Genomic DNA, 17664 nt, shown 5'->3' with positions numbered 1-17664 from the left:
GGTCAAAAATCATAGAATTTCTGATTTAAATCTGTGGACACTTTTTTGTTGCTTCAACTTGTCGACTTGATAGGACGGCAAACAACAAAAATTTACACATTTTTTCGGAATTCGTTTCATTATTTAATTAGAACTCTTTGATAACATTTTTAGGAATTGTTTAGGGTTATTTAAAGGATCTTAAACTCGTTTTTATTATTCAGTCAAATCTATCAATTAAAAAAAATAATAAAAAAATCTTAGAAATTCTATTTCTTCTCATGAGTTTGAGATTTTTTTTACCGTGGATTCAAGAGCATCTTACGAATTCAAGGTATTTATTGACCGAGGAAGACAGTGATCGACCTCATCACATCCTCCCCTGCGTTAGCACCTGCGGTGAATACGATTTGTCATAGGGGTAAACATAGCTGGACACACTAGCAATTGCCTCTTAGTGCGGACTCCAAACAAACAAAGAATCATCATAAAAGAACAGCACTGATTTCATTTTGATCTGAGCTGTCCAATGTATAACAACGTGCAGTACATGGATACAAAGATAAGACTTTGATCTTTCCAATATATAACAACGTGCAGTACATAGATACAAAGATAAGACTTTGATCTTTCCAATATATAACAACGTGCAGTACATAGATTCAAAGATAAGACTTTGATCTTTTCAACCCCATTTATCAAACATCTAACATCCTCCCAGCTTTCTCTTTTCACTTCCAAACCACATGTATCAACCACCTTCTCTCTCTTTGTTTTTCTACAACAACGCCAATCTCAAGGCCTTGTATTTTCTTTCAAGTAGTGAAGCCTGAAAAGAACCAAGTCGGCGTTTGGATGCAATGCTCTATTGAATTGAATTGCAGTAATTAGTAAAATAGATAGGAAGTGACCAAACTGCAGTCACCTTAGCATTTCAAGACATCATTGCAATTTAATACCGCATCCAAACGCAGCCTAAAAATGCTACCGTAAAAAGGTATAGCCTCACCATGCAAACATATTGAGAGAGAAGTCAGAAAGCTGGACACCCATCAACCTGTATCCCTTTGGCTGTAGGACACTTGGCAAGATCACAATGCTCACCACCTGTACCCCACCAAACCACACTTCGGTTCTCCATGGTCAAAGTAAAGTATAGAAGCACACCCATGAATGCCACGCCAGCATCCAGCGCTGCCGAAAGAACGTAGTTGTATCTCTGCCACCATTTCTTCTGATACCTGAAAATGAAGAAGTTGAATATTGTTCCAACCAAGGCCCACGAGTTGTAGTTCAATGCAGTTGCTGGCGGCATGTAGGCCGTCGCTCCCAAAAGGATGGGCAGATTTATCAGTGGGATCCAAGTCTGCTTGGGGAATGCTTTATGTAAGAGCCATACAAAAAATGGCCCCAGTGCACCACCAAGGAAGAACCAGTTGAGGGCAGCATAGTTTCCGAGAGAGCCAAATATCCGTTTGGGTCCCACTAGACCCCAGATAACAGATGCGTCAAAGAAGACACGGTCACCCGGGCATGTCCAAGGACTGTTTGGGGACAGGAGTTCATCGTGGCATATGTTCTCAATAGAGTTGAGCAGCCACATTGCCACTGAGAGATTGATTGTTCCAGCTATAATGGTGCCGACGAACTGATAGAAAAGACCAAGTAGAAATTGAAATAACAAAAAGGAGAGACCCAATGCAAAATACTTGCAAACATGTAATTTAACTGGTTTAGTTCTTATACATTTATTACAGATACTATAGGATAACACATAAAAAATGTGGACCTTTTGTCTCTGAGTGAAACCAATGCCATTCATCAGGAGGGCACATACAGAGGTGAAATGTGGACTGTTCATCTATTCCTTTTTACCATCCAAATGAATGAGGCCCACATGATGAGCAGAGTAGCCTGATTTTCGGGCCACAGCATATACATGGTGGGGCCTACATGATGAATGGCCAGTCCTCACACAAACACTGGCACAAGTTGGATAAGTAATATACACTGGCCTTCATTATTTCTCAAATCATAGCTAGCTGTTACTTACAATTTACTAAATTCATGTTGGCAACCATTATTCAAATGCTCAACTGCTGATCCAAAAGTAAGGTTTACCATATGAGCATCTTAAAATTCTCTACTTGATTCCCCTGTTTCTTTTCTAAGTGCCTTATAGTCTTTTATTGAAGGTTGAATGGAGGAAAAAAATACCTGAACTAAGAACATTGATCTTGGTGGGATCTTCATGTAGTGTCCAAGCTTGAAATCAGAAAGGAAGGCGATGGCCTGTGTCATGCTCATATACCCATACACTTTGAAGCAGACATTGGCTATTGGCCTTCCTGGTAGTATCAAACCCATGATGTATTCTGTGATGATGTTCAGCCCTGGCGTCTGAAAATTGAAGGTACCAATAAATATAAGAGCATCCAAAACTATCCTGGTATTTTTAAGGACTCCTTTGTGACACATTCATGCACTGGAATTTATGGCAATAAATGAAATGTCAGAATTATCTTTTAAATATTGACATATATTAGAACTTTAGGATATTGTTGTGATAATATAAATTGCTGTAGCATCAGCTATTCAAGTCCTCTTTTGCGATCTTGAGGTTTTTTTGATACACTATTGAAGGCACCTCCAACATAGGCCTGGTTTGGTTTTTGGGTGCAAATGGAATAAAAGAAAGAGAGGGAAAGAGGATATGACTCTCTGTACCTGATTTGTAGTGGCAGTTATAATGCTGATGGGAAGAGTGAAAACAAAGGCGATGGCACAGGCCAACAGGAGACCCCACCATGGCAATTGAACCTGGTCTTTCAGGACAGTGCACATGATAAGAGAGATTCCAACAGTCACCACCAGCAACAGGTAGAACCACCATTCCGGTATGTCCTTGTACTTCCTCATCAACCTGGTGTGGATGTCTTCCTTGCCTTTATAGGAAGCTCGAAAACGTTCATACACCTCCCTGCATGTATGAACTTCATTTTATAGTAGAATTTCACACACAACTGTTAATACTGTAAGAAATTGCTGAGAAGCAGAGCTCAAAAACTTTCTTTATTTATTTATTTACTCGTGTGTGTGTGTGTGTGTGTGTGTGTGTGTGTGTGTGTGTGTGTGTGTAAAAATGGGTGGTTTAGTGGCTAAGGTTTGTCCTTCTCTTGACTCTCTTCTATTATAAAGCATAAAGGCATGTCTGGAAGTATGACATCAGCCTTTCAATTACCCTTCTTGTTGTAATTCTCTGGGACAGTCTCCTGTGTGAGTTAAAGTGATGAGGGGGTCACTCATTTTTAGGTTTTCCAGGCATTTTCTTATAGTTCTGTTTCTGGTTTCTCTTGTGTTTTCCACCTTAAGAAATTCTTTTCTTTTCTTTTCTTTCTTTTTTTATTTTTTATTTTTGGTTAAGTTCCTTTCAAGTAGTAACGAAGTAAATTTTACCTATGGGATAGGAAAGCAGAGAAGATGATCCAACCATTTGAGTTTCTTTTATTTATTTATTTAGCACAATCCCCAGCCTTCCTCAGCTAAAAATGAAGTCATGCCACCAATTGATTCAAACAAAAGTTAGTTTAGGTTCTTCCAAACACTACCTAAACTGACTCTATCTCTCAACTAAAGTTTGAAGTATACAATTTGGACAACCAAAACCAAAGGTAGGATGGAAATTTAGTACGTTTTACAGCAGTTAGAAGTTCATTAGGCAAAGGTCACCAGACTCAACCACCTGTCAGGAGGAAAGAATAAATGGAAGAAATCCTTCCATCAATGGTAAAACCCAAGTAATCAGCTCCCATCCTGAATTCAAGCAGAGCATTTGCATCCCACAACAACTATAATAATAATAATAATAATAATAATTAAAATCAACCACAAACCTTCCATTAAAAAGGGCAACATGTGTAAGCGTGGATGCGATGGTGGCAAAACCGAACCCGTAAGTCAGAGCGAAGAACATGCTCAGATGAATCCGTCCCTGATCATTGTATGCAGGCATATTTATCTCGAATTTGTTGTTGACTATAGCTGATATGTTATAATCTTGGCCGGTGGCGGTGAACAAGTGCGACGAGAACAACGGAAATGTCTTTGCGTTGTACAGGTCGAGTGCCCAATAAGCCACAGGGATCGCAATGTATACTATCAAAACGAAGCCAATGTAGACATTGGCAATGGCAAAGAAGGGGTAAGTCAGAGGACTGAACATGAAGGCGGCGACTGCGGACCAGTCGAGCGTGAATGCACCGAGGCCCAGGCCCCGCATTCCAGATCCTAGCTGCTGGGCGGTGACCGACTTGGAGAAGGCCCAGCAGAGCCATGAGATGTTCGTCAGGGTCGGGAAGAGGTAACCAGGCATCACGTACCAACAGAAGCTGCAGATGAGGGCGATGAGGAAGAACTTTGCGCGCGACATGCGCTGCTCCTCCTTCTCGTGTAAGGCCCTGAAAATTCAAATTGAATCCGGATTAGCCGTTGGTATCCTCATAACTATTGAGTTGTCCAGTATACAGTGTGTGTATTGATGAAGGTGTGTATGCAATATGTGCCGTGGGACCTCTCAAGTTCAGACATGGGTCAAGCCTAGAAAAGAAGAGTTAAAAAGTAGAGGGCCTCCAGCTTCTTATTGGGTGGTAGGCCCCATTATCTGATCAGGTATTTAATCAGGATACTATAAAGCACTAGCTATTACTATTCTGAGCAGAGATTTTACTAATTCTACTTTTCTGGACTAGAAACTGCGAGACATGCCGGCCTGGAACAGATGGGAGATCCAAGCCATCCATATGGCAGGCTTCATTGTGTGTTCGGTGGTCTAAGAAAACAGCCATCCAACCATACTAGTGCATCTGATACATGCATGGGAGCCTATCTGATTCGTTGATTGGCTAAATTCTCAGGCCAGGACACTTACGCAATGGAATCCACCCATTGGGCAAACCAAATCTCACATGTGAGGAGTGGGTAGAGTAAGTATGCCTCCTTTGAGTCATATCCTTATTTTTTAAAGGAATTATCCAGCATATTCGTTGATTATGGAAGCTGGTTAGTTAAAAAGAAAAGAAAAGAAAAGAAAAGAAAAAAAAAAAAGTAGCATGACCTTTTTTGAGCCCTGTCAGGATAAGCTTATTCTACAAGCTTGATCATGGCGGACCATAGTGTGTGTACAGAATCATCTGTCCAGCAGGGTTGCCCCACCGTGAAAGTTGGAAGGCCAAAATCAGGTCGATCCAACCATCACATGGACCACCATGTAAATGTGGAGGTTTTTTAGATGTCAATTGCTTTCTATGGTAGGGCCCACTTAATTATATATTGGATAGGCTTGGGATCACTTAATGCATGGTTTGGATGGCATCCATGCCATTTGGTGGCCCCACACAAGCAATAGTGTATAAGCAAATGATATTCATGTGAATTAACACAAAAGTGAATAACTTTTTACACGCAGATAACTAGCTCTTAAAATAAGCTTACAAAAACTTAGGAACCTGCAGCCTCTTGCTTGAATGCCTATCATGTAAAAGGCTGCTATACCACGACATATTGGTGAAACTGCTAGTTCTACCCAATGACTTAAATATTGATAGTATTGGCCGATATAGTATGATATATGGGGAAAGTTATTCAATTCCCCTAATACAGTGGTATTTTGCCAAAAACCCTCCATAAAATTCTCATGTTTCACCGGTACACGCAACACATTGCAATATACTCTTCCTGGTGGAAAATTCAAAAGTGATACATTGCGATATATTTCCTAGTGGAAATTCAAAAAGAATTGAAAATTAAAAAAAAAAAAACCAAAAACCTTATACAATTTCATTTTCTCACAAATTTGCTTGGGGGAATCTGTTTATATACTTTTATCAAACATTGCATAGTTTAGGATTCCATACAAAGGAAATTCATTGTATATACTTTTTCTGTCACCTTTTGAATTTTAAGTATGTAATCACATTCTTTCACCACATCTTGAAGTTTTATTGAAAAATTCCACCATTTCCCAACGTTGATACCAATATTTGAATCACTGGTCCTAGCAACTTGGTCAACTGAAAGATTTTAAAAAGTTTCTGCAGAAACGGTGTCCTGCACGGTCGAAGTTCGATGCAGACAAAGCATTTATCTTTCAAGGGTAATCCTTGAAAGTTGTAAAAAGCCCAACTCTTACCAACTATGCCCCATACAAAGCTATGCTTTGACCGTGTAGGACATCTATGCTTTGTATGCATAAGCTTTGACTGTGTGGGACATCTTTCAGAAATGATCACTGGTCCTACCAACTTTCTGAAACGATCACCTACAGCCAGCAGCATCCTACCTCCTTTTGCCAATCGTGTCACAAGTGTGGGACATCTCACCTAGGAAGACAGGCCCAGCCATAAAGATCAACCTTTGGGTGTCCATTGATAAGAGTGGATAGCCCTGCTTCTTCCTCAGGTGATCTTTGCGACCGGCTATAGGTGATTTAACTCTGGATGTGGACCCAGCCCGGCCGATTGCTTAGTCACGGACTGGATGGGACATGGACTCAGGTCTTAGTCTCATGGCCTGGATTTGGACATGCTTTGGAACGGTCCACCCTTTGTTACACTCCTCAATAGAGGGGAACCTCATGCAATGGTGAATACCAACATTTTAACCATCACTTGTTACACAGCTCAAGAGATGGGAACTTATCATAGTAGTGTTGAGAAAGCGTGCGGGAACCTCTAATCTGCTGGTCACCAGATAAACCTATAACTCTGATACCATAATAACTATAGGAACTATTATGGAAAACTGTCTCTATTCCATTGAACTATATATATATATATATATATATATATATATATATATATATATATATATATATCTATAGATATATATATAGTGGAAATGGTTCCATGCGATCGAGCTCATGGGAACTTCCCATGAGGTTGAGCTGTGTGGGCCCCACCGTGATATGTGTCAAACATCTACCCCATCAGTCAGATGCACCATTCCATGGTGGGCCTCGGGCTTAAAAATCAAGTCAATCCAGGACTTTTGTGGGCCACACCACATGCAAAAGTTGAGAGGGGTTATCCTCCCATTAAAACATTCACAATCATTTGCTGGGCCCACCGAGATGTGGTTCACAAATCCAGTCCATCCATTATGTGTGTCCCACTTGGATGAAGGGTCACACCAAGTTTCAAATGCATCCAAATTTTAGGTCCAAACCACCAAGTACTTTTATATGTTTTAGGCATGCCTTGACATGAGTTTAGATGGTATGGCCCACCTGAGTTCATTGCACGGCTGATTTTTGGGATATCCCATAATTTAAAGAGGACCCATCAAATTCATGGTGTTGATTTTCAACACGCATCACGGTGGGGCCCACACAGCTCAACCTCATGGAAAGTTTCCATGAGCTCAACCGCATAGAACCATTACCCTGCATTTGATCTGTCCCTTTAAACTATGGATATCCCGAAAATCAACCCTATAAGGAACTAGGTGGGTCATACCATCTAATATCATGTCAAAGGCATGCCTAAAACATCTAAAAGTACTTGGTGGGGCCCACCTAAAATTTGCATGCATCTCAAACTTAGTGTGACCCCTCATCCAAGTGGGACACACATAATGTATGGACCCCACACACACACACATATATATAGACACACGCACAAGAGGAATGTGTAAAATTAGCATATATATGCTTCTATCTACCATACTGCTGTACAGTGAACCAGGCTATCCTGCCAGCTGTATGTGTCTATACAAACAATACCAACATCTAAAAATGTCATTCCGCAAGAGTGTGAAAGCATCAAAATCTTTTACCATTGCAAACATATAAATATACAAGGGTTGTTATTTGATACTCGACAAAGTAGGCTGCCAGATATGCAGGCTCTCAGAAATTGAACACGCTACATCCGTAACTCAATTGAACTGAATAAAGTGTGGAAGAAGCTAGATCACGGCCCTAAAGTCCGATTGGTTGAACAATCCTAACCACTTATCCATGGACACTTATTTGTCGGATAATTTTTATTTTTAACCATCCAATAAATTTCCACAAATACCATGGTGAGATAATCAAATAAGCTTGCTCATTTCTAAGTGCCTGACTCAAACTCATGCGTCGCCCCTCTGGGCCCACATGCTGAGACAGTCTGATTATTCAAAGATTCAAGCAGTCCACGCCTAGGTAATCTCATAAATAAACTATGATCCCATAAGTAGGCCTTGGTGATGATCATGGCCTTTAATGTTTTGAGTTGAATCTGAGCTATTGAAGATTATTTTCAAAGTTCTAAATTTTAAGATGCAGATTTGATGGACAGAATCATTAGTTCAAGCTAATTTTCTTAAGGTGGCCTTTAATGATAGAATACTAAACAGGAGCGGGTCCGATCCTTGGACAATCTCAGTATGTAGGTCCTAGCGAGCAACACATGCTGAGATCGTGAGTCACGACAGAGGCAAATCAAGCTCAAAGAGTCAAAAGGTTGGCGATGACAGCGTGAAAGTTGGTACACTCTTGCACGTGGGCAGAGGCCCCCTTTAAACTACTCGAGAAAATGCAACTTCCAATCCTACCTTCCTAAAAAGAAATACTCGAAAAGTAATACGTCAAAATGCAGTCGAGTCACTGATTGATAATCAGGTGGGCCCCACACCACATAAAGTGCCGCAAATTTGCATTGATCAACGATCGTAAGCTAACCATTTGATTGGACGGCTGCAGGTAGAAACCAAAAGATCCCCTAAAAAAACGTCAAAAGTCAGTTCGGTGATCAAACGTTCCGTGACGTTTTTGAGCTCTGCGTAGCCCACCAAACGAATCGGTTGGGATCTCGTTCACATGACGGACAGTAGTCTTTGCGTTTTTTAACCAACGCAAGAGAATTTCCCGATAAAAATTTCACGGCACCGAAACTGTCTCTTTCATTCTCCAACCGATCAACAAACGACCCATTGACAGACTACTCTTCGGATAGTTCACCAACGTTCCGGAGATGGATGCGGATTGCCGGTGACCCCATACAATAGCTTCTGGAAAGTTTTGTGGGCCCACCATGATATATGTGTGTGTTATGCATGCGTCCTTCTATTTTGCCGGATCATTTTAGGGCATGAGCACAAAAATGAGCCACATCCGAGGCTCAATTTGACCGCACCAGGGTGGGGATTCAATGCCTTTTAATGAAAACTTTTAAGGGGCAACCGAAGCTTTGGATCAAGCAGATATTTGTATTCTCTCTTCATCAGAATTACTTGACTTTATAAACAAGTTGGATGACAAATAAACATTTCTCGGGTGTCCTCACTCATGCTCGGGTGGTGGACTCTCGGGAGTTTCAACACCCGGTCAAGGGTTTGAGTACCCATAGGTGGTGAAATTCCACTAGCGTGAGTGTGTGGGGGTGTGTGTGTGCGTGTAAAAAAAATAATAATAATAAATAAATAAAACATTTCGGCGGCCTGATAAGTTCTAGACTGTAGGCAATCGATTCCCACTATTTTCTTGGGTGTGGTCCATTAGTTCTGGATCTACCTCATTTTAGTGCCTGAACCAACAAATGAGCTGGCAAAATGGATGAGCATGGGTAAAGCACATGCATCATTCATGGGGGCCATGGACCTTTTCCACAGCTAGCTGCACGGTGCAGGGTCACCAGAAGGGGTGGCGACCCATTATCCTCGGACTTGGACCCATGGACGGCTATCTATACCGTTACATCGGGAGAGGCCTATAAAATCACACAAGAAATCCAAACCGTCGATTTGATGGATTTCAAATAGATGGTTAAACTTAAATCGTGACGGTCCAAATTCTAATTGCAAAATCAGACAGTCAATATTACTTCATCTTTTTTTCTTTATTTGCCACAATTTAATAAGTATTTGGACGATCTACATTTCCGTATAACTATGATGCGCGGATGGGAAGGCGCTTTTCAATGGTTGTGAACTATCGTAGGATTCCAACGCATGAAATAGAAAGAGGAGTTATATGATACTCCGGCTGCATATGACGCTTGGTACGCAGGCACTTATAAATTGTACACGAGGCATATACTAACTCAAATCAAACCGTCTATATTGTGCAGGCCACTGTATCCAGATCATTATCTAAAGATCAGCTTGGTTGAACAATCATATCCTCTGATTCGTGGACACTTGTTGGTAGAAATAGGACCGTTGGATATTTTTCATTTTTAACCGTCCACTGAATGTGCACCAATCCGATAGTCAGGTAAGCTTTATTGTTTGTTCATGATACATCTAATTTGAACCGTTTAATTTGACTACGTGTATTCCACGTATGCAATCTTAAAGTAATTTGTAAGTAGCTGCGTATTATCCATCACCCTCTGCCAGAGTATAAAAATTTTCTGGTTATAACGTACCGGAATAGCGACACTTGAACGAGAGTACTGGGCCACCACATGTGGGCCGGCTCCACCACATACTTCCGCAGCAGTCCCGCCCAGCCGTACCCCAGCACCTGCACCGTGGGCGCACGTTAACATCAGGCCTTCAACGAGAACGGAGAAAAGAAAGACATAAAAATGAAATAGCCCAACAATCAAACAAAGAGACGAAACCAGTAGATAGACACAGAAGCAAGGGAACTCTCTCGTCTCCACGTGAATTTCAGGCCAGCGGATTTTAGCAGAGCACGCAAAAAAAAGCAGAAAACATAAACCGGCGCACGTTAGCGACGGTAAGGAAAGGACGCGGATTGCGTCCTACCCCCGCCCGGACGGTAATCCGGGCAGGGCTCTGTGGGGCCCACCGTGATGTAAGTTTTTTATCCACGCCGTTCATTGCTTTTCTCGTATCATTTTAAAGTTTGCTCCTAAAAATTAGGCAGTTCCAAAGATCCAGTGGACAAAACCAAAGAAAGCTACAGTGATAATGACACTCACTGTTGAAACCTTTCTAAGAGCCACCGTGATGTTTATTTACCATCCAACCTTTTCATAAGATCATGTAGACGTTGATTGAGTGAAAACACAAATATGATCCGAAACTTCTCCCGCTCCCAAGAAATTTTTAATGGTGGATGTTCAATCCCCACTTTGTGGTTCACTTGAGCCCTGGACCTGCCTCTTTTTTTGCATAATGTTTTAAATGATACGAGGAAAACGATGAACGGCGTGGATTAAAAAAAAGGTACGTCACGGTGGGCCCCACAGGGTCCTGCCCGGACTGAATTACCGTCCGGGCGGGGGAAGGACGCAATCCGCGTCGAACAGGAAATGGGTAACCAAGGCGTCGGTAAACGGCCCCGATATCGAAACCCGAGATCTATCGGAAACGGATTGGCTACTCCCCCTGACACCATCCCATGGCTGGTGGTCGGTGCTATGTGAGCCCCACCATGATGTATGTGTTTCATCCATGCCGCCCATCTATTTTTAAAGATCATTTAACGGTAAGAGCCCAAAAATGAGATATATCCAAATCTCAAGTGGACCACATTACAGGAAACAGTGTTGAATGAGGGTCGACCATTAAAAATATTTTAGGGGCCATAAAAGTTTTGGATCAAGATGATCTTTGCTTTTTTCTCTTCATCTGGGCCTGTATGACCTAATCAACAGATTTGATGTCAAATAAAAATTATAGTGGGCCTTAGGAGGATTTTAATAGTCGATATCCAATCACTATTGTTTTCATGTGGTGTGGTCCAACTGAGATTTATATCTCTCTCATTTTTGGGATCAAGATATAAAATGATATATAAAACTGGATGAACGGAATGGATGAAACACATACATCATGGCGGGGCCCACAGAGCACCGACCACCAGCCACGGAGCTGGTGGCAGGGGAGTAGCCAATCCGTTTCCAGATCTAGAAATCCTAGATCTAGAAATCCTATGTGGAAAAGACAAAACTCGGTACGAAATCAACGTATCGCAAGGAACGCAACCCATGATGCCGTGAAACGTAGTAAAAAAGGCATATCGATTTGATGATTCGGCACAGGTTCGAGAAACCGATAAGAAAACCTCGGAGAACGGGGCGTAACCTCGATAGAAGATCGAGCGAGAAGGAACAAAATTAAGAGAACGATGCACGTTATCGAATTCCAGAATAATTAACGACCAAATGAGTAGAGAGATCCAAAGCGGCGCACGTTAGCAAATCCCAGAGAGAGATGGCCTTGCGCTTCGGAGGCACCGAAAGCAACAGAAACATGAAAAAGGGGCAGAAGACACAAAGTACGGGGCTCGTGTTAGCAAAACAAAAGAGAGAACGGGAGAGGCAGGTGCTATGCCACGCCGGACAGCGAAACCCCGAAACTCGATTGAATATCTAGCAACCAGAGAAAGAGACCTCCAGAAAGGAAGAACAAAAGCCAGAGAGCGGCGCACGTCAGAAAAATTCGGAAGGATACGGACCAAATATGAGTAAAATCGAAGGACAAGGAGAGAGCTTAAGCGGCGCATATTAGCAAATCACGCAGAGAGCTGCGTATTATCTGCAAGGATTCAGCTCGCTCGGTGCACATTAGCAAATCATGCAGAGATCTGCCAAGAAATATTAAGGATTCAGCTCGCCCCGCGCAAATTAGCAAATCGCGCAGACAGCATCGTAATCACAATGGTTAAACTCGTCCAGCGTACATTAGCGAATCACGCGGCGAGAGCTGCGGAGTAAAAAAAAAAAACACTGATTCAGCTCGCCCGCCGGCCATTAGAGAATCATTCAGAGAGAGAGAGAGAGAGAGAGAGAGCGAGAGAGAGGTGAGTAATGAGTGATCACAAATGATTCAGCTCGGCGGGCGCACATTAGCTAGTGACAGCGAGAGCGGCACAGTAACAAAAGGGATTCAGCATCCCCCGGCGCACATTAGCAAATCACACTCAGGGAGAGAGTACCTGCGTAGTAATAATAAGGATCCAGCTGGCCAAGAAGGAGATGTTCCTCCCATAGAAAGCCTTTATGATATTCACGATCCCAACCGCATACGCCGCTCCATTCCCAAACGCGTATCCCGCATTCGCGAATATCGATATCAGCACATGCTCCTTCATGTTGAACGGCCCAGGATTCAACGAGAACTCCCTCGTCCCGAATCCCGGCAATCTGAACCGCTTCCGCGGCAGGACCGACGCCAGGAAGTGCCCCGCCGGTAGGGAGGCCACCTGGACAGAGATCTGAGTTATGATGAGAGGCTCCGTACGGTAGGAGAAGAACTGGTTGAGGAAGGACATGAGGGCGCAGGATAGCACCCCCAGGGACCACATACGGAAGGTCCACACCGGCAGTGAAGGGTCGTCCGTGTTCGTCACCGTCAGTCGCACCTGTTCGACGGGTGAGATTTCATCTTCGTCTCCGTACTCTTCTTGATCGGGTTTTTTGATCGGAGACTCGATTGCCGCAGTTCCCATCGCGAGAGAGAGAGAGAGAAAGAGAGAGAGAGAGAGAGAGAGAGAGAGAGAGAGAGTGTGTGTGTGTGTGTGTGTGTCGGAGGTGGAAGTGACGACTGACGAGTATATATGGGTTTAGATAAGTCCACACGTGTGGCTCGGGTCCGGGGCCATATCCAATCGCACGTGCTGCTAAAGAGACTTCCGCGTGGGAAGCGGATTGCATGTCTGGGACTGGCCAGCGGAAGAATGATTTACTGAGAGGCCGTTCGTGTGAGAGGACGGAATACGTGTCAGAGACCTGTTGAACTGCGTTCCTGTTCTCTTCCTGACCTTCCATCAATGGGCAAACTTTGGAAGGGTTGGGACTGTTCCGCCAGGCGATCCGTAGCGTAATCGTCCGTACACGTCAGGGAGGCCAACCGTTTTTTTTTTTTCTTGGAAAGAATTTGACGATTGAAATGTAAAGATCAATAGTAACTATTAACTATGCACGTTCCATCAATCTTGACTTAGTAGTTTATGGGGTCAACTGACGCACATGGTGGGCCGCATATGTCTACTTAGTGAGAAAACACACGGTTTTACTCTTTAGTTTAAATAAAAAAAAATTTAAAAAAATTTTAATTTTTATCTTATTTCTTTATTTTTGAAATTTTAGGATTTCCTTTTTTTTTTTAATTGCTTGTAAAAAAACTTCTTTAATAATGTTTATCTAGAATTTTCTCTCGGATGAACTAGGTTTTAAATGAGTTTTATTGTTTCAAGTAATTTTTATTACAATTAGAATTTTACTATTTTTTGTGTTTATAAATTGGAATTTTGTTTTATAGTGTAACGGATAAAACGTACACTCAAGATATTATTTAATAAAAATATTAGAGCCTTCTCTTATTTATTTCTTACATATTCAAAAAAACTAGGCCTTTATTACTTGAAAAGGAGAGATTTTCTTTGTAGTTATTTCATACTCTTCTCAACATTGTTGGTATCGGAGTTTGTCTTTTCCTCAACTCAATGGCTTCTAACTAAGGTTCGAGTAATAATCTCATGGGCGATGCTACAGGAGATTACTTTTTTTTACAATAACGGTGTTTCAGGCGGCACAACAGGAGAATCTGCAAGCCATGCAAGGATTGCAAGCACTGATCAACCACATGACGGAAGCTATCAAACGGATGCGTGTTCGTAATGGCGAGCGGCAACAAATCGATAATGGAACTCACAGTCAAGCTATTCGTGTTCCAACGTCGGTGATGAATTGTAGGCCGACACATAATAATGGTGAATCACAGATACTACTTTGATCGTGAAAAAGTTCTCGTACACGCCAAACAAAGAGATAAGTTTACGGTGACACAACATCTTTCAAATGAGGTGCACCTTGAACCAAATGTAGAGCTGGGCATCGAGTCAAGTCAGACCGAGTTAGGACTGACTCGACTCAATCCGATTTTGAAATAGGCCTGACCCGAACTCGATCCGACTCGATTTCGAGTCCAGCATGGCTGACTCGATCCAGCCTAGACTGATCCGGACCGAGTCCGATCCGGTCAAAGTACCGAGTCGGGTCGAGTTGGCACCGAGTCAGATTGAGAGATGAGGGAGGGAGGGAGTGGAGAGGAGAGAGAGAGAGAGAGAGAGAGAGAGAGAGAGAGAGAGGAGGAGGAGGAGGAGGAGGAGGAGGGTGATGGTGGTGGGAGGTTGCCGGGCTTGGAAGAGGAAGAGAAAGAGGATGAGGGAGGGAGGGAGGGAGGGAGTGGAGAGGAGAGAGAAGAGGAGGCGGAGGAGGAGGGTGATGGTGGTGGGTAGTTGCCGGGCTTGGAAGAGGAGGATGAGGGAGGGAGAGAGAGGTTGGGATTGGGTCATAGTAGGGTTAGAGAGTCGGGTCGAGTCGGGTTTCGAATCGAGTCGAGTCTAATCGGATCGAGTTTCGGGTTGAGTTACTAGGTAACTCGAACTCGACTCGGTTTTAATTTGGATTGAGCGAAGCTTACTCAGTTCGGACCGACTGACCAATTTGGTTTGGGTCGAGTCGAGTTAGCCGAATCAGGTTGTCTCGTGTGCACCTTTAACCAAATGGTCTAAAATATGATTATAAATTGTAGGAGTAGTGAGGACCTTGTATCAAAGGCTATGGAGGAAAAACTGCAACTAAAGATAAAAAAAATATCATTCTTCGTACACGATTGGATGGATCAAGTGGATCAACAAAACAAAGATAATTGAATAATATTGTATTCTCTACTCGCTTGTTAAATATTATAATGATGAAGTATTATGTAATGTTGTCAATATGAAAGCTTATCACATGTTACTCAGTCAATCATGATATTATGATCTTGAAGCCACGCATGGAGGTTGGGATAATATTCGTGGAGGTTGGGATAATATTTTTATTTTTGTTAAAAATGATAGAAAGATTATCCTCTCACCTATGAGAACGAAGAACCAACTCAAGACTTCTAAAATCAAGGAGCGGTCTCTCGTAACTGAACGAAATTTCATTAAAGAATTTCAGGAAACGAGGGTGATAAATGTATTAGTTGAAAAGGAAAAAAGAAGTAGAATCCATGAACATCCCAGAGAAGTTAAAAGTAGTATTGCATGAGTCCAAGGAGATTATTTTTGATGAAGTAACGATGAATTGCTCCCCATGTGGGATATTGCACTTACCCAAACGGAGTTTACCTTCAACAACATGGAGAATCAAACCACCAGCAAATACTCATTCAAGGTTGTATATAATCATGTTTCCAAATATATTCTTGAGCTAGCTCTTTCGCCAAGTCATTGGGTATGAGTATTATAGCAAAAAATATGTTGGATCGAACCATTACAGTACATGTCAAGGTCCATAAGAAGTTACAGGAGTCCAATGCCAAGTCAAGGAAGATGGTAATAAACATCGGCACCGGAAGGTGTTTGAAGTGAGTGATAACGTGCTAGTTCACCTGTTGTTCACAACCCCAAGTGTAGGGTCGCAATGTAATAATAATCTCGGTGAGACTGAGGTCAAATCCACAAGGACAGAAACTTGTAAGTTTCTGAAATTAACTAGAAGTAGAACTAGAAGAATATGTGAAACTAATTCTGAAGTATTTGAGAGAGTAATTATGAATAGAGTAAATAAAACTAAGAATTTAAAGGTGGGAACTAAGGTGCTAAGGATCCACTTGTAGTGATCAGGGAGCCCTCTTACTTAATTCAAATAACACAATTAGAATTGTAGTCCTATCCTATCCAATTGAAAAATATATCAATAAAACTAAATCTAAACTTTTATTAACCTAATTCTCAATGAAGGAGAACTATAATACTTGCAGGGATTCCATCACCAAACCATGCCCAAGAGACAATGGCAAACAACAGGATTTACTAATCTCATAATCTCAAAGCAGGGGAATTGTGAATATTAGAAAAGATTTCATCACCCTACCATGCCCAAGGGACAATGGTGAATAATAGGACTTACTAATTTCACAATCTCAAATCAGGAAAAGAAGTTACTCAAAGCTATTGCAGATCTACTGTAATTTAAGTCACAATAAACCAATAAAAACTAAAAGTATTCCTTAAATATCAAACTAGAATCAAAGTAAGTTCAACATAAGTATGAATCAAAGCAATAAAAACATCTCATCACACTACAAGCTTCACCTCTTAGCCTTAGCTTAGAGGTTTAGCCAACCATAGACATGATTGGAACTAAAACCCTAGAAGAAAGCATGAAAAACTAAGGAAGATATGAAGACAAATGTTTGGCGACGGCTCTCCACCATTTGTGTTTTGCTCCTCCAAACCCTAAAATATACTTTGGAGCATCCTGAGGAGTCCTATTTATAGTTGTGGAACTTCAACTTTCGCACCTAGTTAGAAAACTCTAGAAACCGCCTCAAATTTACGCAGTTTACAAAAATAGACTTCACTCTGTGCAGTTTTTAAAAATAGAATTCACTCTGCGCAATTTCAAAGAATGACCCAGAGTTTCAGAATATACTTTTTCATGGCAATTTCAAGATTCATTTTCTTCACTTCAAATCTTTAATTCTCTTCATTCCTTACTTCGTTTTCTTGAATATTTGGTATGTAAATTCTTCAATCTTGGTCTCCTAAGATCCATCTCTTGCCTTGGTGATTCTTAAGTATCAAATCCATGCTTTTAACACTCTTTTCAATCTAAGCTCTTAAATTCACCTTGCAATACAAACACGAGTAAGATAGAACATTAAACATTATCATGTTCATAAAACCAAGATAAAAATGGGGGATAATATGTAATATTTGACCCTCAACACAATCCC

At 41.6% G+C, this 17664-nt stretch overlaps 1 protein-coding gene across 2 annotated transcripts; it reads right to left on the bottom strand.

Moving 5' to 3' along the window:
• Positions 1-467: 467 nt before the first annotated feature.
• LOC131228751 (oligopeptide transporter 4-like) lies at positions 468-13423 on the bottom strand. 2 transcript variants are annotated; one of them, XM_058224612.1, is made up of 7 exons: positions 12869-13423; positions 10386-10483; positions 3873-4436; positions 2707-2959; positions 2197-2379; positions 989-1627; positions 468-808 (listed from the first exon to the last, which is right to left on the bottom strand). In XM_058224612.1, exons 1-6 carry the CDS (start codon positions 13379-13381, stop codon positions 1013-1015), a joined length of 2226 nt encoding a protein of 741 aa, XP_058080595.1. In that variant the 5' UTR covers positions 13382-13423; the 3' UTR covers positions 468-808; positions 989-1012. The 2 variants fall into 2 exon arrangements, with proteins under 2 accessions (XP_058080595.1, XP_058080594.1); XM_058224611.1 differs by having other exon boundaries at positions 468-1627.
• Positions 13424-17664: the final 4241 nt, after the last annotated feature.

This window comes from Magnolia sinica, chromosome 16 (assembly GCF_029962835.1).
Source record: "Magnolia sinica isolate HGM2019 chromosome 16, MsV1, whole genome shotgun sequence".
In the NCBI taxonomy this organism is placed as follows: domain Eukaryota; kingdom Viridiplantae; phylum Streptophyta; class Magnoliopsida; order Magnoliales; family Magnoliaceae; genus Magnolia; species Magnolia sinica.
This window is presented reverse-complemented; position numbering and strand designations above follow the sequence as displayed.